The sequence below is a fragment of the Arachis hypogaea genome, chromosome 4 (assembly GCF_003086295.3).
Source record: "Arachis hypogaea cultivar Tifrunner chromosome 4, arahy.Tifrunner.gnm2.J5K5, whole genome shotgun sequence".
In the NCBI taxonomy this organism is placed as follows: Eukaryota; Viridiplantae; Streptophyta; class Magnoliopsida; order Fabales; family Fabaceae; genus Arachis; species Arachis hypogaea.
In genome coordinates, this window is record NC_092039.1 from 87,522,143 (window position 1) to 87,544,777 (window position 22,635).

Genomic DNA, 22,635 nt, shown 5'->3' on the forward strand with positions numbered 1-22,635 from the left:
GATATGTGTGTTAAGTGTTTCAGGCTTCATAGGGCAGGAATGGCTTAGAGAATGAAGAGGAACCATGCAAAGATGGAAGGAACACAAGGAATTGAGGAGATAACCAGCGAGAAGTCACGCGGTCGCATGGCTCACGCGACCGCGCGAAATAGAAGAAATCAAAGTGACGCGTTCGCATGCCTGACGCGATCGCGCGGATTGGAAGCTGCACGAACGACACGAATGCGTGGACGACACGCACGCGTGGTACGAAAAACGCTGAGTGACGCGATCGCGTGGATGACGCAGACGCGTGACGTGCACGATCTGCAGAATTACAAAAGTTGCTGGTAGAGATTTTGGGCCGCATTTCAACCCAGTTTTCGGCCCAGAAATGCAGATTAAACTCAGAGAACATGCAGAGACTCAACATGCTTTTCATAACTCACAATTTTACAGTTTAGATGTAGTTTTTAGAGAGAGAGGTTCTCTCCTCTCTCTTAGGATTTAGGATTAGGATTTCTATTTGGATTAGGATTTATTTCAACTCCTCATCAGGTTCAATAATTTATGTTTCTCTTCTACTTTGAGATACTTTAATGCTTTTATTTATGTTTGACTTATGTTGCCCAATTGGCTTATGAATATTTTCCATGTTAGATTTGACTGCTTTGAATGAATGTTATTTGAGGTATTCCAGATATTTATGATTTTAATTTAGCTTTCTACATTCCTGGTTTTGGTTAAGAAATCAGTAACTCTTGAGTTATCAAACTCAACGTGATCGATAATCGCTATCTTTGCTAATTAGCTTGAACTTCTATAATCCTAATCTTTTTCTAGGAATTAACTAGGATTTGAAGATCAAACTAATTAGCCACTTGACCTTCCTTCGCACCAGCAGAGGTTAACTAAGTGGAATTAAGATTCAATTTTCATCATCATTGATAAGGATAACTAAGATAGGACTTCCAATTTCTCATACCTTGCCAAGAGTTTATTTTACAGTCATTTATTTATTTTATTTGTCATTTATCATACTTGTTCCTCATTTTCAAAACCCCAAATTTTCAAAACTCATAACCAATAATAAGAACACACCTCCCTGCATTTCCTTGAGAAGACGACCCAAGGTTTAAATACTTCGATTATCAATTTATTTAGGGGTTTGATACTTGTGACAACCAAAACATTTGTAAGAAAGGACTTTTGTTGGTTTAGAAGCTATACTTGCAACGGGAATTTATTTTGAATTCTAGACCACGCAAAAGTTCTCTCTTCAGTAGACCTTCAACTCGTCCTACCTCTTCGGTGTGAGGTGGACCTTAAACTCGTCCGACCTCTTCGGTGTGAGGTGGACCTTCAACTTGTCCGACCTCTTTGTCCCTTCTTCTTTTGCTTGGTTCATGCACTTTATTGGCTAAGTACCAAACCAATCGCCCTTCTCTTGCCAATTTCTCTATGACATTTTTTAGGTCGAAACACTCATTAGTAGGATGTCCGTAGATTCGGTGGTACTCGCAGTATTCTGTCCGACTTCCCCCTCTTTTGTTTTTGATTGGGCGAGGTGGTGGGATCTTCTCAGTGTTGCATATTTCTCAATAGACATCCACAAGAGACACTCGTAGGGGTGGGTGTAATTGTGGTATTTTCTTGGCTTCTCACCGGGTTGATCTTCTTTTTTCTTGGACTCTTTATCCTTGTCCCTTGGTGGGTTAGGAGATTCCGGTTTTTGAGCTGTCTCCCAATCGAGAGTTCTCCTCCATATTGATATATTTTTTCGCCCTTTCTTGAACTTCGATTGGAGATATTGGGTACTTCTTGGATATTGAATGGCTGAAAGGTCCTTCTCTTAGGCCATTGATGAGTCCTATGATGGCCGCTTCTGTTAGAAGACTTTGTATGTCAATGCATGCTTTGTTAAATCTTTCTATGTAGCTGCAAAGGTTTTCCCGATCTTCTTGTTTAATTCCCAGCAAGCTTGGAGCGTGTTTGTCTTTATCCTTCTAGATGGAGAACCTGGTAAGGAACTTTTTAGCAAGGTCATCAAAACTTGTGATGGATCTTGGAGGCAAATTGTCGAGCCACTTTATTGCTATCTTCGTTAGGGTAGTCGGGAAGCCTTTGCATCGAATGGTGTCCGAGGCATCAGTGAGATACATTCTGCTTCTGAAGTTGCTGAGGTGATGGCTTGGATCCGATGTGCCATTGTGCGGGGTCATGTTGGGAGCTTTGAAGTCCTTTGGGACTTTAGCTTTCATGATCACTTTGGTGAATGGGTCTTGATCTTTGTAGGGGCTATCTTCATGACTGGATCGAGCGGTCTTGGTTTTGAGATCGGCTTCGAGCTTTAAGAGCTTATCCTCTAGTTTTCGGCGTCGCCTGGTTTCTCTTCGAAGGTCCCTCTTGGCTTCCCGTTGATGCTCGACTTCTTTTTTGAGTTGTTGGAGACGGTTTTGTTGAGCTAGTAGTGCTTCCATAATTTCTGTATTTGGTGAATTCTTGTCTTTATTTGGTTGAGATGTATCTTTTGGTGTGGAGTCCGCATTCTTATGCGGCATCCTGTTTTCTAGATCGAAATCGTGATCGTTGTCAAGGTTGTTCGCTCTGAAAATGGGATGACTTCCAGGTTCCCCGACAACGGCGCCAATGTTTCGATGGTAACATGAAACTATAGGTCGATATCGGACGAGATCTTTTGTACTGGTCGGAGCTGTTGTGTCTGACTTGATGATGGTGGCCAGAGCTGCCGTCTCCGACTTGTTGGACTTGGTGGTGGTGCTGATCCTTCGTCACCAGAGGGTGGTGGTACTTGCAAGGGACTCCGATGCTTGAGTTAGCAAGGGTATTAAGCAGGTTTTTAGTAGAATCAGAGTATGAGTTATACTTGGGTGCTCTAGTGTATTTATAATAGTGTGGAGTGACCTTTCTGGATATAAGATAGTTATCTTATCTTATCTTTGAGTGAAGTCATCTTATCTTTAAGGGGAACCACCTTTATCTTTCTGGGCTTTGGCTGCCTTTAGATTGGGCAGTGTTCCTTCGTTTTGGGCCTGCTTTGGGCTCCTTTGGCGATTTGGCCGAGCTCTTTGAGAAGAGGTCGGTAATGGGCCAACCTTCTAAGAGGTCAGCCAACCCGGTCCATTATAGCTCGAACCGATGCATGAACAATCACCATCCTATAAAAGTGAAAAAAGAGGGGGCATTAAATTCAAGAAAACATGCAAAACGGTGGGCATGCAAGTGAGGAAATAGTCCATAAGAGGATAGGCATCCTAAATACACGACAGCTGCAACATGTAATTAAGACAACTTTGGAAACAACGGCAAATCACTAGCATGTGATGCAAGAGTGATATAAGCATGCGAATGAGGGGGCATGAGAAGCATATACTCAAACATCAAAATCAAGAAGCAAGTCACAAGGGTTGAGCATGAAAATATGAAACACAAAGGATGACATGCTCAATACACATAGGAATAAGCAAGTGAGTGAGAAAGAACACTAATTAGAAAGCATTAAGTCAGTTTTAGCCCAAAAATTTCATGTATGACTTTCATCAAACACTTGGCGTGCATCCCTTTTAGCAATGAAAAAGTGGAGGAAATGGAGCAATGTAGCATCCCACAAGCAGTATCAATCATCATAGAGCACCATATTTGGAATGAAATCAAGTATAACAAACGAATCCACCAATGCACAAGAAGCTCTACCCATAACACCCATGAAAAATAGAGAAAAAAGACAAATGTAAACAACCAATGAAGCATGAAAAAGAAGCTACTTAAGAAGAAGAAAATAAAATCAAATAACTAAAGAAGGAAGAAGAAAGAAGCAAAACAAAGAAGAAGGAAGGTAAGATTACCTTGAGAAGAAGAGGGAAGTAATGGAGGATGTAGGTGGGAGAAGGGAAGAAGAGAAATGGAGAGATAGAGGAGAGAGAGAAAATATGGGGATCGCCGAAGGTGGGTGGTCGCCGGAGGTGGTGCTGGGAAAGGGTGGTAGAAGGGGTGGAAGAACTGTAGAAGAGGGGGCTAGAGAAAGAAGATGGAAAGTGAGAGAAGAGGGGGGTGAGAAATTGAAATTAGGCGCGCTACAACAGTGTTTGCGTCGCAAGATCGACGCGCGCGCGTACGGTGCCCGCTTCCGCGGATGTGACAAGGGACAGAAAACGCGCGTACGCGCCAGGTGCGCGCATGCGCGGATGTGGCTGTGCTGACGGCACAATGTAAGCTCAGAGTTCGCGCAACTGTCGGGTACATGAATCAGGATTTGGCTGCAGGAAGACCGGCGCGCGCGCACATTGCGCGCACGCGCGAGAGTGGTACAAGGCAGGTGGGCGTGCAGGCGTCAGGTGCGCGAGCTTGCCAATGATTTTGTGCCCCCAGCTCAATGCAGGCTCGGTGTAGGTGCAACTCTCTAGAAAATGGACCAGATTGCCAAAGACACCCAAAACTCCATGTATAACCTAAAAATTGGGGGGTTTGCTACCATACCAACAACCTAGCTATTTAGAAATAGTGCAAATTCGAATGAGCAATCCATCCAAGGGAACTTCAATCAAATCTAACTAAACAATTCAATAGCTAAGCAATCACAAATCAATTATGTACAAGAGAGTCAAAAGGATAGATCTCACCATGGTGGGGTGTCTGAAGAACTGAAGATTGATCGTCTAGAAGTTATAATAAATTCTTGTTGCAAGTATAGTTTCTAAACGAAGCAATCAATGTTTCTTACAAGTATTTAAACCTCGGGTCGTCTTCTCAAGGAATTGCAGGGAGGTATGTTCTTATTATTGGTTATGAGTCTTGTAAATTGGGGGTCTTGAAAGTAAGGAACAAGTATGTTAAATGATAAGAAAAGTAAAATAGTAATAATAAAATAAACTCTTGGCCAGGTATTAGAATTAGAATTCCTATCCTAGATACCCTTATCAGGTGTGATGAGAATTGGGTTTTAATCCAACTTAGTTATCCTTTATTGAACAAAGGAAGGTCAAGTAGGCTCTTTAGCTTGATCCTCAAGTCCTAGTCAATCCCTGTGGGAGGACTAGCTTTAGAGCGATCTAGATCAATTAGAATCTGCCCATTTCAATCACTGCTGAGTTTGACAACTCAAGTATTACCAATTACCTAACCAAAGCCAAAAGGGGGAAAATCCAAATTATTTATATAAATAAAAGAAAACAATCATGGGTCTGAAATACCTAAAATTATATTAAATAAGGAAATCAATTTTAACATGGAATTCATTAATTAAATTGGAAAAGTAAATAAAAGAAACATTGAACCTGTGATGAAGAAACAATCCCAATAAGATAAATCCTAATCCTAATCCTAATTCCTAAGAGAGAGGGGAGAACCTCTCTCTCTAAAAACTACATCTAAATTGTGAAAAGTGTGTATTATGAATGTATGATGATGAATTAATGGATTCCCCCACTTTATAACCTCTAATCTATGTTTTCTGGGCCAAGAACTGGGTCAGAAATAGCCCAGAAATCACTAATTGTGAAATCTGGTTCGTACAGGTCGCGGCAAAGTGACGCAGAGGCGTCATCCACGCGTTTGCATGGATTGAGATTTTGCATATGCAATGCGGTCGTGTCATCCATGCGTTCGCGTCGCCCAACTTCAAGGCAGCTATGGAAAATTATATCGCTGTGAAGCCCCGGATGTTAGCTTTCCAACGCAACTAAAACCATCTCATTTGGACCTCTGTAGCTCAAGTTATGACCGTTTGAGTGCAAAGAGGTCAGGCTGGACAGCTTAGCAATTTCTTCAACTTCTTGTATTCCTTCCACTTTTGCATGCTTCCTTTCCATCCTCTGAGTCATTCATGCCCTGTAATCCCTGAAATCACTTAACACACATATCACGGCATCTAATGGTAATAAGAGAGGATTAATATTAGCGAATATAAGGCCAAAGAAGCATGTTTTCAATCATAGCACAAAATCCGGAAGGAAAACGTAAACTCATTCAATTAGTATGAATAAGTGTATGAAAGGTTGATAAAATCCACTCAATTGAGCATAAGATAAACTATAAAATAGTGGTTTATCAGTGTCTCCCACCTAGCACTTTTGTTTAATGTCCTTAAGTTGGACCTTCACTAGCTCAATCTGCTTTGCCGAGAGGGGGATCTTTCAAGAGGAATACTTCAATCTCCTTGTTGCTCTTCATTTAATCACCATGATACAACTTGAGACGGTGCCTATTAACCTTGAAGATATCGGAACTTGAGGGATGGCGCAAGTGGTAGACTCCATAGGGTTCTGCTTTTTCTACTTGATAGGGTCCTTCCCATCTTGACCTTAGTTTTTCGGGCAACAATCTCAATCTTGAATTGTAAAGGAGGACTAGATCGCCGGCTTTAAACTCTTTTCTTCTTATGTTCTTGTCATGCACGGCTTTCATTTTGTCCTTGTAAAGTCTAGAGTTCTCGTAGGCTTCTAGTCTCAAACATTTTAATTCCGCCAATTGAAGCTTTCTCTTAATTCCGGCCCCACCCAAGCTTGGATTGCACTCCTTGACGGCCCAATATGCTCTATGCTCAACTTCTACCGGTAGGTGGCAAGCTCTGCCATACACCAACTGAAAGGGGCTCATACCAATCGGCGTCTTGTATGCCGTTCGGTAAGCCCAAAGTGCATCGGTAAGCTTGGCACTCCAATCCTTTCTATTAGGCTTCACAATCCTTTCCAACACACGCTTGATCTCTGACGATAGCCAAAGGCATAGTTTTGGATTTTCACACTTAAAATAGGTTTGACATTGCAAGTATAGTCCAAATCCAACCATTGATCATCAATCAAATTATAATTCTAAAGATGTCACAATTCAAACCAAATGTAAACTGAGAGTATTTCGACTCCCGGGTCATTCTCCCTAGGAACTAATGCCAATGAGCGCACGCAATTTTGGTTGTGAGGAAGCAAAGGGGTTTTCAATGATTGAAGGCAAACAATAAAGAGATAAAAGAACTAGACAAAATTGCAATTAATAAAGCAATAAAGGAATAAAAGAACTATGTATCCAATATGAACAAGTAATGCTATAAAGTGATGGAAAAGTGGTTCAAAACATAAATGAAACCTTGACTTGGGATGAGTTATGGAGTTCCTTTCTTGCTTAGTTAACCCCTAACATCGAGGAGTAAGTCAAGCAAGCATAAGGGGTTTTAGTTAACCCCTAACCAACTTACCAAACTAGTTGATAAAAGGCTAGCTTTAATGGAAACAAGAATCAACTAACTCCCCAAGAATTATCACTAAATGTTGGACATTATGGCTCTAGTAATTGATGAGCGGATAATTTATACGCTTTTTGGCATTGTTTTTATATAGTTTTTAGTAAGTTTAAGCTACTTTTAGGGATGTTTTCATTAGTTTTTATGTTAAATTCACATTTCTGGACTTTACTATGAGTTTGTGTGTTTTTCTGTGATTTCAGGTAAATTCTGACTGAAATTGAGGGATTTGAGCAAAACTCTGAAGAAGGCTGACAAAAGGACTGCTGATGCTGTTGGAATCTGACCTCCCTGCACTCGAAATGGATTTTCTGGAGCTGCAGAACTCCAATTGGCGCGCTCTCAACGGCGTTGGAAAGTAGACATCCAGGGATTTCCAGCAATATATAATAGTTTATACTTTATTCGAATATTGACGACGTAACTTGGCGTTGAACGCCAAGTACATGCTGCTGTCTGGAGTTAAACGCCAGAAAAACGTCATGATCCGGAGTTGAACGCCCAAAACACGTCATAACTCGGAGTTCAACTCCAAGAAATGCCTCAGCTCGTGGATTAATCAAGCTCAGCCCAAGCATACACCAAGTGGGCCCCGGAAGTGAATTTATGCATCAATTACTTACTCATGTAAACCCTAGAAGCTAGTCTAGTATATATAGGACATTTATCTATTGTATTAGACATCTTTGGTCTCAGTTTTGTTTTATTCTTCATCCTAGGAGATCATTGATCACGTTAGGGGGGCTGGCCATTCGGCCATGCCTGAACCTCTTTTACTTATGTATTTTCAACGGTGGAGTTTCTGCACACCATAGATTAAGGGTGTGGAGCTCTGCTGTACCTCAAGTATTAATGAAATTCTATTATCTTTTATTCAAATCTCTCTTATTCTTATTCCAAGATATTCATTCGTACCCAAGAACATGATGAATGTTATGAGTCAGATTACCCTCATTATCATTCTCACTTATGAACGCGCGTGATTGACAACCACTTCCGTTCTACATGCAACAGAGCTTGAATGCGTATCTCTTAGATTCCCCAACAGAATCTTCGTGGTATAAGCTAGATAGATGGCGGCATTTATGAGGATCTGGAAAGTCTCACCTTGTCTGTGGTATTCCGAGTAGGATCCTGGGAATCCGGAAAGTCTAACCTTGTCTGTGGTATTCCGAGTAGGATTCCGGTAATGAATGACTGTGACGTGCTTCAAACTTGTAACCTGCTGGGCGTTAGTGACAGACGCAAAAGAATCAAGGGATTCTATTCCAGTAGAAGCGGGAACCAACCGGTGATTAGCCGTACTGTGACAGAGTGCGTGAGCATTAGTTTTCACTGCGAGGATGGGATGTAGCCATCAACCATGGGTGATGCCTCCAGACGATTAGCTGTGCGACTGGCAACCGCATAGGATCATTTTCCCGAGAGGATTGAAAGTAGCCACAGCTGATGGTGAACCCCTATACAAAGCTTGCCATGGAAAGGAGTAAGAAGGATTGAGTAGAAGCAGTAGGAGAGCAGGCGTCCTTGAGCCATGCAGCATCTCCATCCGCTTATCTGAAATTCTCACCAATGAATCTGCATAAGTCTTCTATCCTTTTATTTAATCTATTCTTTTATCTTTATTTTCGAAAACCCATAAACCATTTTAATCTGCCTGACTGAGATTTGCAAGGTGGCCATAGCTTGCTTCATACCAACAATCTCTGTGGGATCGACCCTTACTCACGTAAGGTATTACTTGGACGACCCAGTACACTTGCTGGTTAGTTGAATGGAGTTGTGATCACACGTGCCATTACCAGGTATCATTAAAGATCCCAGTTCATCATACCATGATCTCTTTGGTGTATTTTTGAAAGAGCCATTAGATAAATCTCATGCAAATACCAAGAGGGAGTACAACTTTAAGGATCACAATTTCGTCCACCAAGTTTTTGGCGCCGTTGCCGGGGATTGTTCGAGTATGGACAACTGACGGTTCATCTTGTTGCTCAGATTAGGTAATTTTCTTTCCAAAAATCTTTTTCAAAAATTTTTCTTTTATTTTTCGTTTTTCCAAAAATATTTTCGAAAAAAATTAATAAAAATACAAAAAAAATTAGAAAATCATAAAAATCAAAAAAATATTTTGCGTTTCTTGTTTGAGTCTTGTGTTAACTTTTAAGTTTGGTGTCCATTGCATGCTTTTAAAAATTTTTCTTGCATTTTTCGAAAATCTCATGCATTCATAGTGTTCTTCATGATCTTCAAGTTGTTCTTGACAAGTCCTCTTGTTTGATCTTGATGAATTCTTGTTTTGTGTTGTTTGTTGTTTTTCATGTGCATTTTTGCATTCATATTTTCCATGCATTAAAGATTTCTAAGTTTGGTGTCTTGCATGTTTTCTTTGCATCAAAAATTTTTCAAAATTATGTTCTTGATGTTCATCATGATCTTCAAAGTGTTCTTGGTGTTCATCTTGACATTCATAGCATTCTTGCATGCATCTTGTGTCTTGATCCAAAATTTTCATGTTTTGGGTCATTTTTGTGTTTTTCTTTAAAAATTTAAAAATCAAAAATATCTTTTCCTTATTTTCCTCCAAAATTTCGAAATTTTGGGTTGACTTGGTCAAAAATTTTTAAAATTAGTTGTTTCTTACAAGTCAAGTCAAAATTTCAATTTTAAAAATCTTATCTTTTCAAAATCTTTTTCAAAAATCATATCTTTTTCAATTTTTATATAAATTTCGAAAATTTCAAAAATCTTTTTCAAAATATTTTCAAAATCTTTTTCTTATCTTTATATCTAATTTTCGAAAATTAACTAACAATTAATGTGATTGGTTCAAAAATTTGAGGTTTGTTACTTTCTTGTTAAGAAAGGTTCAATCTTTAAGTTCTAGAATCTTATCTTGTAGTTTCTTGTTAGTTAAGTAATTTTTAAAATTAAATCTTTTTCAAATATATCTTTTTATCTTTTATCTTATCTTTTTCAAAAATTTTATCTTTTTCAAAATTTGATTTCAAAATATCTTATCTAACTTCTTATCTTCTTATCTTTTTCAAAATTTGATTTCAAACCTTTTTCAATCAACTAACTAACTTTTTGTTTGTTTCTTATCTTTTTCAAAACCACCTAACTACTTTTCCCTCTCTAATTTTCGAAAATACCTCCCTCTCTTTTTCAAATTTTCTTTTTGTTTTAAATTTTAATTTTAATTATATTTTGTCTTTGATTTTCGAAAATTACTAACCCCTTTTTCAAAATTATTTTCGAAATTTCTCCCTCTCCTTTCTTATTCTATTTAATTAATTAATTACTAACACTTCTCTCCATCCTTCTTCTTTTTTATACCCCTTTCTTCTTCTACTAACATAAGGGAATCTCTATACTGTGACATAGAGGATTCCTTTTTCTTTTCTTGTTTTCTTCTCTTTCATATGAGCAGGAACAGGGAAAAGGGCACTCTTGTTGAAGTTGATCCAGAACCTGAAAGGACTCTGAAGAGAAAATTAAGAGAAGCTAAATTACAACAATCCAGAAACAACCTTTTAGGAATTTTCGAACAAGAGAAGGACATGGCAGCCGAAAATAATAATAATAATAATGCAAGGAGACTGCTTGGTGACTTCACAAAGCCAACGTCCAAGTTTGATGGAAGAAGCATCTCCATTCCTGCCATTGGAGCCAATAACTTTGAGCTTAAGCCTCAACTAGTTGCATTAATGCAACAAAACTGCAAGTTTTATGGACTTCCATCTGAAGATCCCTATCAGTTTTTAACTGAGTTCTTGCAGATCTGTGAGACTGTAAAGACGAATGGAGTTGATCCTGAAGTCTACAGACTCATGCTTTTCCCTTTTGCTGTAAGAGACAGAGCTAGAATATGGTTGGATTCACAACCTAAGGATAGCCTGGACTCCTGGGATAAGCTGGTCACTGCATTCTTGGATAAGTTCTTTCCTCCTCAAAAGCTGAGCAAGCTGAGAGTGGATGTTCAAACCTTCAAGCAAAAAGATGGTGAATCCCTCTATGAAGCTTGGGAAAGATACAAGCAGCTGACCAAGAGATGTCCATCTGACATGTTTTCAGAATGGACCATGTTAGATATATTCTATTATGGTCTCTCTGAATTTTCGAAAATGTCACTGGATCATTCTGCAGGTGGATCTATTCACCTGAAGAAAACGCCTGAAGAGGCTCAAGAACTCATTGACATGGTTGCAAACAACCAGTTCATGTATACCTCTGAGAGGAATTCCGTGAATAATGGGATACCTCAGAAGAAAGGAGTTCTTGAAATTGATGCTCTGAATGCCATATTGGCTCAGAACAAAGTGTTGACTCAACAGGTCAACATGATCTCTCAAAATCTGAACGGATTGCAACATGCATCCAACAATACTAGAGAGGTAGCTTCTGAAGAAGCTTATGATCCTGAAAACCCTGCCATGGCAGAGGTTAATTACATGGGTGAACCTTATGGAAACACCTATAATCCATCATGGAGAAATCATCCAAATTTCTCCTGGAAGGATCAACAAAAGCCTCAACAAGGCTTTAACAATGGTGGACGCAATAGGCTGAGTAATAGTAAGCCATATCCATCATCTTCTCAGCAACAGACAGAGAATTCTGAACAAAACACTTCTAATCTAGCCAATATAGTCTCTGATCCGTCAAAGGCCACTTTCAGTTTCATGAATGAAACAAGATCCTCCATCAGAAATCTGGAGGCACAAGTGGGCCAGCTGAGTAAGAAAGTTATTGAAACTCCTCCCAGTATTCTCCCAAGCAATACAGAAGAGAATCCAAAAGGAGAGTGCAAGGCCATTGATTTGATCAAAGTGGCCGAATGCATAGGGGAGGAGGAGGACGAAAATCCTAGTGAGGAAGACCCCCTGGGATGTCCTTCAAGCAAGAAGGAGTTTCCTATTAAGGATCCTAAGGAATCTGAGGCTCATACAGAGACCATAGAGATTCCACTAAACCTCATTCTGCCATTCATGAGCTCTGAAGACTATTCTTCCTCTGAAGAGGATGAAGATGTGACTGGAGAGCAAGTTGCTCAATATTTAGGAGCTATCATGAAGCTGAATGCCAAGCTGTTTGGTAATGAGACTTGGGAAAGTGAACCTCCCTTGCTCATTAGTGAACTAGATACTTGGATTCAGAAAACTCTACCTCAAAAGAAACAAGATCCTGGCAAGTTCTTAATACCTTGCACCATTGGCACCATGAGCTTTGAAAAAGCTCTATGTGATCTGGGTCAGGGATAAATCTTATGCCACTCTCTGTAATGGAGAAGCTGGGGATCATTGAGGTACAACCTGCCTTGTTCTCATTGCAATTGGCAGATAAGTCATTGAGACAAGCTTATGGAATAGTAGAGGACGTGCTAGTAAAGGTTGAAGGCCTTTACATCCCTGCTGATTTCATAATCCTAGACACTAGAAAGGAAGATGATGAATGCATCATCCTAGGAAGACCTTTCCTAGCCACAGCAGAAGCTGTGATAGATGTCAACAGAGGAGAATTAGTCCTTCAATTGAATGGGGACTACCTTGTGTTTAAAGCACATGGCCATCCCTCTGTGACAAAAGAGAGTAAGCATGAAGAGCTTCTCTCAGTTCAGAGTCAAGAAGAACCCACACAGTCAAACTCTAAGTTTGGTGTTGTGAGGCCACAACCAAACTCTAGGTTTGGTGTTAAGATCCCATATCCAAACTCTAAGTTTGGTGTGGACAACTATACAACATTGACCTGATCACCTTGTGGCTCCATGAGAGCCACTGTCAAGCTACTGACATTAAAGAAGCGCTTGTTGGGAGGCAACCCAATTTTCTTTATCTAATTTTATTTTATTTTGTTTTAGTGTTATTTTTGTGTTTAATTAGGTACATGATCATGAGGAGTCACAAAAAAATCAAAAAAATTAAAAACAGAGTCAAAAACAGAAGAAAAAAATTTTTCACCCTGGAGGACGCACGGGCTGGCGTTCAACGCCCAGAAGGTGCATCTGGCCGGCGTTCAATGCCAGAACAGAGCATCATTCTGGCGCTGAACGCCCAAAACAAGCAACAACCTGGCGTTAAACGCCAGGATGGTGCACAGAGAGGACAAACTGGCGCTGAACGCCAGTAACAAGCAGGAAACTGGCGTTCAACGCCCGAAACATGCATCACATGAGCGTTGAACGCCCAGAATGTGCACCAATGGGCGTTTGAACGCCAGAATGATGCACGAAGGCATTTTACATGCCTATATGGTGAAGGAATGGTATTTCTTTTCACTTCAGGATCTGTGGACCCCACAGGATCCCTACCTACCATATTCCCACCTTACCTTCTAATCCTATTTTTGTGATTTGAATTCCCCATGTCACAATTCCAAATTTTCATTCCCCACTCACTTCTATCCACTCTTCCCCACTCACCTTCAAAATTCAAAACTCTTTCCCACCCAAACCCACCCATATAGCCGAATACACACATCCCTCCATCTCTTCTTCTTCTTCATCATCTTTTCTTTCTTCTCTTGCTCGAGGGCGAGCAATTTTCTAAGTTTGGTATGGTAAAAGCATAGCTTTTTGCTTTTCCATTACCATTAATGGCACCTAAGGCCAGAGAAACCTCAAAGGGAAGACAAAAGCTTCCACCTCTGAGTCTTGGGAGATGAAAAAAATATAAGCCGTCATAGCTCAGTGGTAGAACATGTGGCTGCAAATCAAGAGATCCCTGAGATACCTCAGGGAATAAATTATCCTCCACACAAATATTGGAAGCAACTAAGGGTGGAACATTATGAACACTCCATTATTCTCCAAGAAATAAGAGAAGATCAAAGAGCAAGGAGGGAGGAGCAACAAAGGCAAGGAAGAGACATAGAGGAGCTCAAAAAGCACCATTGGACCTTCAAGAAGGCGCCACCCTCACTCAGGTGGATTCATTCCTTGTTCTTTATCTTTTTCTGTTTTCGGTTTTTAGTATTGTGTTTATCTATGTTTTGTGTCTTTATTTCATGATCATTAGTATGTAACCATGCCTTAAAGCTATGAATAAAATCCATTAATCCTTCACCTCTCTTAAATGAAAAATGTTTTATTTCAAAAGAACAAGAAGTACATGAATTTCGAATTTATCCTTGAATTTAATTTAATTATATTGATGTGGTGGCAATACTTTTTGTTTTCTGAATGAATGCTTGAACAGTGCATATTTTTGATCTTGTTGTTTATGAGTGTTAAAATTGTTGGCTCTTGAAAGAATGATGAACAAAGAGAAATGTTATTGATGATCTGCAAAATCATGAAATTGATTCTTGAAGCAAGAAAAAGCAGTGAAAAAGGAAGCTTGCGAAAAAAAAAAGTGGCGAAAAAAAAAGAGAAAGAAAAAGAAGGAGCAGTAGAAAAAGCCAATAGCCCTTAAAACCAAAAGGCAAGGGTAAAAAGGATCCAAGGCTTTGAGCATCAATGGATAGGAGGGCCCAAGGAAATAAAATCCAGGCCTAAGCGGCTAAATCAAGCTGTCCCTAACCATGTGCTTGTGTCATGAAGGTCCAAGTGAAAAGCTTGAGACTAAGTGGTTAAAGTCGTGATCCAAGGCAAAAGAGTGTGCTTAAGAGCTCTGGACACCATTAACTGGGGACTCTAGCAAAGCTGAGTCACAATCTGAAAAGGTTCACCCAGTTATGTGTCTGTGGCATTTATGTATACGGTGGTAATACTGGAAAACAAAGTGCTTAGGGCCACGGCCAAGACTCATAAGTAGCTGTGTTCAAGAATCGACATGCTTAACTAGGAAAGTCAATAACACTATCCAAAATTCGGAGTTCCCAGAGACGCCAATCACTCTGAACTACAAGGGAAAAAGTGAGATGCCAAAACTATTCAGAAGCAAAAAGCTACAAGTCCCGCTCATCTAATTAAATTAATATTCATTGATATTCTGGAATTTATAGTATATTCTCTTCTTTTATCCTATTTGATTTTCAGTTGCTTGGGGATAAGCAACAATTTAAGTTTGGTGTTGTGATGAGCGGATAATTTATACGCTTTTTGGCATTGTTTTTATATAGTTTTTAGTAAGTTTAAGCTACTTTTAGGGATATTTTCATTAGTTTTTATGTTAAATTCACATTTCTGGACTTTACTATGAGTTTGTGTGTTTTTCTGTGATTTCAGGTAAATTCTGACTGAAATTGAGGGATTTGAGCAAAACTCTGAAGAAGGCTGACAAAAGGACTGCTGATGCTGTTGGAATCTGACCTCCCTGCACTTGAAATAGATTTTCTGGAGATGCAGAACTCCAATTGGCGCGCTCTCAACGGCGTTGGAAAGTAGACATCCAGGGCTTTCCAGCAATATATAATAGTCCATACTTTATTCGAAGATTGACAACGTAACTTGGCGTTGAACGCCAAGTACATGCTGCTGTCTGGAGTTAAACGCCAGAAAAACGTCATGATCCGGAGTTGAACGCCCAAAACACGTCATAACTCGGAGTTCAACTCCAGGAAATGCCTCAGCTTGTGGATTAATCAAGCTCAGCCCAAGCATACACCAAGTGGGCCCCGGAAGTGAATTTATGCATCAATTACTTACTCATGTAAACCCTAGAAGCTAGTCTAGTATATATAGGACATTTATCTATTGTATTAGACATCTTTGGTCTCAGTTTTGTTTTATTCTTCATCCTAGGAGATCATTGATCACGTTATGGGGGCTGGCCATTCGGCCATGCCTGAACCTCTTTTACTTATGTATTTTCAACGGTGGAGTTTCTGCACACCATAGATTAAGGGTGTGGAGCTCTGCTGTACCTCAAGTATTAATGAAATTCTATTATCTTTTATTCAAATCTCTCTTATTCTTATTCCAAGATATTCATTCATACCCAAGAACATGATGAATGTTATGAGTCAGATTACCCTCATTATCATTCTCACTTATGAACGCGCGTGATTGACAACCACTTCCGTTCTACATGCAACAGAGCTTGAATGCGTATCTCTTAGATTCCCCAACAGAATCTTCGTGGTATAAGCTAGATAGATGGCGGCATTTATGAGGATCCGGAAAGTTTCACCTTGTCTGTGGTATTCCGAGTAGGATCCTGGGAATCCGGAAAGTCTAACCTTGTCTGTGGTATTCCGAGTAGGATTCCGGTAATGAATGACTGTGACGTGCTTCAAACTTGTAACCTGCTGGGCGTTAGTGACAGACGCAAAAGAATCAAGGGATTCTATTCCAGTAGGAGCGGGAACCAACCGGTGATTAGCCGTACTGTGACAGAGTGCGTGAGCATTAGTTTTCACTGCGAGGATGGGATGTAGCCATCAACCATGGGTGATGCCTCCAGACGATTAGCCGTGCGACTGGCAACCGCATAGGATCATTTTCCCGAGAGGATTGAAAGTAGCCACAGCTGATGGTGAACCCCTATACAAAGCTTGCCATGGAAAGGAGTAAGAAGGATTGAGTAGAAGCAGTAGGAGAGCAGGCGTCCTTGAGCTATGCAGCATCTCCATCCGCTTATCTGAAATTCTCACCAATGAATCTGCATAAGTCTTCTATCCTTTTATTTAATCTATTCTTTTATCTTTATTTTCGAAAACCCATAAACCATTTTAATCTGCCTGACTGAGATTTGCAAGGTGGCCATAGCTTGCTTCATACTAACAATCTCTGTGGGATCGACCCTTACTCACATAAGGTATTACTTGGACGACCCAGTACACTTGCTGGTTAGTTGAATGGAGTTGTGATCACACGTGCCATTACCAGGGATCATTAAAGATCCCAGTTCATCATACCATGATCTCTTTGGTATATTTTTGAAAGAGCCATTAGATAAATCTCATGCAAATACCAAGAGGGAGTACAACTTTAAGGATCACAATTTCGTCCACCAGTAATCCATGAACTCATTTCCCCAAGCCAAGGGGTGGAAATTACCCCAAAATTAAGATTGGCATTTCATCAAACACCTAGTATGCATAAACATAAAACATGGCAAAATTACGAAAATGGTAAAAGCTATGAACCATAAATGATTAAACTCAATAAAAGCAATGCAAACAAATATAAAAGAGCCATCAAACATCAAATTAAACAACTAGAAATCAAAATTGCAAGATTATGTAAATTGACAAAAGAGATGAAAATGAAAGAAAATATAGAACAAGCAATGTATTAAAAGAGACAATTAAGGGAATACTTACAATAAAAGTTGCTAGAATCCAAAATCAAACTTGAAGTATAAAATTCTACAAAACCTAATTAAACCCTAAGAGAGAAAATCTAAAACTACTTTACACTACTCCTAATGTGTTTTTTCTATTATACGATGGCTCTCTTCATATGTGTTGAATTCCCCTTCATTTCAGCCTCCAAGCCTTCAAAAAATGGGCTAAGAAAGCCCCAAAATCGCGAGTCATGAGCATTTTTAATGGAGGCATGTGCTGGTACCTGTGCGAACGCACAGGTCTGTGCATGGGCACAGATACTGATTTTCCTCATGTGCTTGGGCACAGGTCCTGTGCAGACGTACAGGTCCTGATTTCCATTCTGCCCTGAGCATGGGCACAGCCTTTGCATGGGCACAGGACCTTATTTTTACCCTCCCCTATGCGTGGACACAGACCTGTGCATTGGCACGGGTTGAGATGCTTTTCTCCTTTATTTTCTTCAAGTTTTCTCCCTTTTTGCATGCTTTCTTCCACTTTTACCAACCCATTCTTGCCTCTAGGACCTGAAATCACTCAACAAACATATCATGGCATTGAATGGAATAAAAGTGGGATTAAATTGCTGAATTTAAGAACAAAAAATGCACATTTGACATTTAGGGATCAAACACAAATGTATGCTATTATGGTGCTGTTCCGAGGGTTACCTGAAACTGTAGGTCGATCTCGGATGAGATCTTCTGTACTAGTTGGAGCTGTTGTGTCCGACTTGCAGGACTTGATGATGGAGCTGATCCTTCGTCACTGGAGGGTGGTGGTTCCTGCAAGGGACTCCGATGCTTAAGTTAGCAAAAGTATTAAGCAGGTAATGAGTAGAATCAGAGTATGAGTTATACCTGGGTGCTCCAACGTATTTATAATGGTGCGGAGTGACCTTTTTAGATAAGATAACTTAGTTATCTTATCTTATCTTATCTTATCTTTGAGTGAGGTCCTCGTATCTTCAAGGGAATCACCTTTATCTATTTAGGCTTGGGCTGCCTGCGGATTTGGATCGTGTTCCTCTATTTGGGCCCTTTACTGGGATTTCTTGGAAATTTGACCAAGCTCTTTAAGAAGAGGTCGGATAGTCGGACCTGAAGAGGTCGATTGCTCTGTCGCTAAACATCCCGGGTCGGATGGCTCGATCCTGGGTATCAACAGTGCCCCTGCTCGAGCTCGGTCTTTTCTGTTGAGGTTGAGTCTTAGTCTTTAGGACTTCAAACCTTCTCAGATGAAGCCGAACTCGAGCATTTTGTCGACTTCTTCTTTGTAGGGTGTTCTTCCTTCTTTTGAATGTGAAATATTTTGTTTCTCTTAAAAGCACGCGCTTTAGCGCTCTAGCTTTGGAAACGTGCGAAGGTTTAATACCCTCATTAATTGGTTTTTTGATGCCCCGTTTCTCTTGGTTCTTTTTGAATTTAGTATTTAAGAAATAGTTTCCTCTTTTCTGTAACTTCCCCTCTTTTTTCTCTGTTTTTGTCCTACATTTTTATTTTTCTCTGTGATTCTTTGTCTTGGTACTTTTGTCTTTGCTTCGAGGGACGTCTTTGAAGAGAGGATTTTTGTGTGGCCTAGAATTCAGAATAAACTCCCGTTGCAAGTATAGCTTCTAAACCAACAAAAGTCCTTTCTTACAAATATTTTGGTTGTCACAAGTAACAAACCCCTAAATAAATTGATAACCGAGTATTTAAACCTCGGGTCGTCTTCTCAAGGAATTGCAGGGAGGTATGTTCTTATTATTGGTTATGAAGATTATAAATCGGGGTTTTAAAGATGAGGAACAAGTCATTTAAATTGCAATTAAAATAAATAAAAGACTGTAAAATAAATAAATAACTGTAAAATAAAATTTTGACAAGGTATGAGAAATTGGAAGTCCTATCCTAGTTATCCTTATCAGGTGTGATGAGAATTGGGTTTTAATCCCACTTAGTTAACCTTTACTAAAGCAAAGGAAAGTCAAGTGGACTAATTAGTTTGATCCTCAAGTCCTAGTCAATCCGTGTAGGAAGACTAGCTTTAGAGCGATCTAGATCAATTAGAATCTGCCAATTTCAACCACTGCTGAGTTTGACAACTCAAGAGTTACCAATTAATCAACCAAAGCCAAAAGGGAATAAAATCTACTTGAATGAAAATAATTTGGATAGAGCCCAAGCATCAATAACTTAAATTAGAGAAAACAATCAAAAGTCTGAAATACCTCAAATAATATTAAGTAAGAAAATTATAATATGAATGTCATTAAGCCAAATTGGCAACATATATAATTAAAAATAAGAGAAGTCAAAATAAAGGAATATTGAACCTGATATGAAGATGAGACAATAAAAAGCAAGTAAACTTGTAAGAAGATAGCTAATGAAAGCAGGGGACATAGAATCAAGCATTGAACCCTCACTGTTAGTGTATATCACTCTAGTCTCTCAAGTGTATAGGGTAATTCACTCTACTCTTCTTTAGTCATGCTTTCTAAACTTTGTTCTTCATCTAACCAATCAACAAGTATTTAATGTACCAATCCAAACATCATGAGGTCTTTTCAGAGTTGTAATGGGGCCAAGGCAAGGGTGAGGATATATGTATGGCTAAGTGAGCTATAAATTGAATCTTTGAGTAACCTGAGCTATCACCTAACATACATACATTCTATATAATTTCTAAAATCATGCCTAGCTACCCATAATTTCCACTTTTATATCACATACTCATGTGTCAACTTTTCTTTTGATTTGTGTCACATATGCATTGATCTTTTATTAACTTAACATTGGGGTAATTTTGTCCCCTTATTTATTTATTTATATTATATATTTTTTTCATTTCTTTTTTTCTTTTTTTCTTTTTTTATAGAGACATAAAAACTAAAATAACATATCAATGCATATGAAATTTTTTAATTTTTCCATTTTACATGAGTAGATACCCAAATTTCCCAATATTCAGAATTAGAAACATGATACATTCCCTTATTAACCCATGTTCCCATAGTTTTCCCACACTTAGTTGATGCACAACCTCTATCTTAAGCTAACCAAAGATTCAATTGGGATATTTAATTTGTTTTTTTGCTTAAGGCTAGTAATGTGGTTATAAAACAAAAGGGGATTAAAAAGCTCAAGGTGGCTAATAAGGGTGACATAAAAGGGTAGGCTTTATTTGAGATAAGTGAGTTAATAATCAAATATGGCCTCAATCATATGCAAGCATGTAAATACACTAAATAATGGACATATAGAATGGAACAAAGCAAATATTGCAGTTATAGAGAAGAAAACACACAAGAATAAAATATTTATGGTTAAATAATGCAACCATGTAAATAAGCTCAAATCTCACAGGTTGTGTGTTCTAGACTTTAACTATGTTCCAAATACAACTTCCAAACAAATTTAACATTTAAATTTTGATTTGGTTTAGTGAAATATTATGAAATAAAGTCTTGAAAAGAAATTTATTACTTAAACCAAGTGGTGATAAAATATACACAAAATCTAACTATAATGCAATCAAACATGCAAATGCAAGAACTAACTACAGAAAAGTTTAAACATTGGTGTTGAGTCAGAAAATAACTAACCTATGGAGATCGGTATCGACCTCCCCACACTTAAAGATTGCACCGTCCTCGGTGCATGCTAAGATGTATAAGTGGACGGGATGCTCCAACTGATGCCTTTCGCTATAGATTGTGCAGATTGACTTGTTTGTCTCCCCATTTAGAAGCTTTCCCTTTCCCTTCCTTGGTGGCCATCCTGAAAGAAGAGGAAAAAGAAGAAAAGGTGACCCAGAAATAAAAATAAGAATATAAATAAAGTCTGGGTGTGTTAATGCCAAATAATGAGGGTCTCAATTACATGGTAGCTACAACATGCAAGTGAGAGAATAATAGAAGCACATGGCATGTCAACTAAATAGCAAACAAGTTAAGAAGCACCTAAAATAATGCAGGAGATATGCAACAGATGAGTAAAAAGATTGTAATACCAATGTAAAACTGCAAATATAGAAAAGAAAGGGAGAAAAAGAGAAAAAAGAGAGTAAAGAGAGAAGAAGAAAAGGAATGAATAAGATGTAGAATAGAGATAATAGAAGAAAGTAAAGAACAAAGAAGAAAGAATTAAGAAAGGGGAAAGAAAAAGATTAAGAAAAGATAAGATAATTGGCCCTGGGATGGGTTGGCTGTGCGAAGCAGGGGACGCGGACGCGTGTGGCACGTGTTCGCGCGGGTAACACATAAGTGAGGTGACGCAGGAGCGTCGGCCACGTGGACACGTGACATTCTTTGTGCTAGTGGCGCGAGGGCAGCCTTGTGCTCGCACAACTCTCTGTTCAAAAATCATATTGCCACTTTTGAGGGTGACGCGTTCGCGTGGTTGACGCGATCGTATGGATGGCCAAATTATGAAGACGGTGCGAACTCGAGGGGCACGTGTATGCGTGGCAGGGATTGCGCTTCTAGCACGAGTCCAGCCCAATTCTAGCTCAACTTTCGGCCATACACCCTTTTTATGTCGATTTCAGGGCACCCGTTTGCCTGAGTGATGCGGACGCGTGGGAGAAGTTTTTCCCACATGACGCGGACGCGTCAGTGACACGGTCGCGTAGATCATGTTGTGCCAAAGGCACGCCTCCAGCCGCGCTTTCGCATGACTCTCTGTTCATATTATTTTTTTCCCAACGCACATATGACGCAGATGCGTCAGTGACGCTTGCGCGTCGCGTGCGTGATTTTTTTATGCATTATGCAGGATGCAAAATGCAATGAATGTTATGCAGAAATACCAGGTTCAAACAAAATTCAAAAACAAAGCAAAATGGAAAAGGAACGATCCTACCATGGTGGGTTGTCTCCCACCTAACACTTTTAGTTAAATCCTTAAGTTGGACATTCGATGAGCTTCCTGCTATGGTGGCTTATGCTTGAATTCGTCCAGAAATCTCCACCAATGTTTGGAATTCCTACAGCCTCCGGGGTCCCAAAGGAGGCATGTAAAGCCCTTAGGTGAGTTCAAACAGGCTTCAAGGCTCCCAGGGTATTGAATGTCAAAACAGACTCCAAGATCCCAAACTTTTCTTCTACACCCGTATTTGTGTTGATCTACATCTTTCCAGCCGGGTGGTGAGTAATCTGAATTCTCACTGCAGTGACCAAACAGCTTCCGAGATCCTTTCAATTGAGC

The 22,635-nt window shown here is 39.4% G+C and overlaps 1 protein-coding gene across 1 annotated transcript; it reads right to left on the reverse strand.

Annotated features, from left to right (window-relative positions):
* Positions 1–6,168: 6,168 nt before the first annotated feature.
* On the reverse strand, positions 6,169–17,816 carry LOC112795008 (uncharacterized). The gene is made up of 2 exons (XM_025836964.1): positions 17,688–17,816; positions 6,169–6,741 (listed from the first exon to the last, which is right to left on the reverse strand). The coding sequence occupies exons 1-2, from the start codon at positions 17,814–17,816 to the stop codon at positions 6,169–6,171; spliced, it is 702 nt and encodes a 233-aa protein (XP_025692749.1).
* Between the last annotated feature and the right edge of the window lie 4,819 nt (positions 17,817–22,635).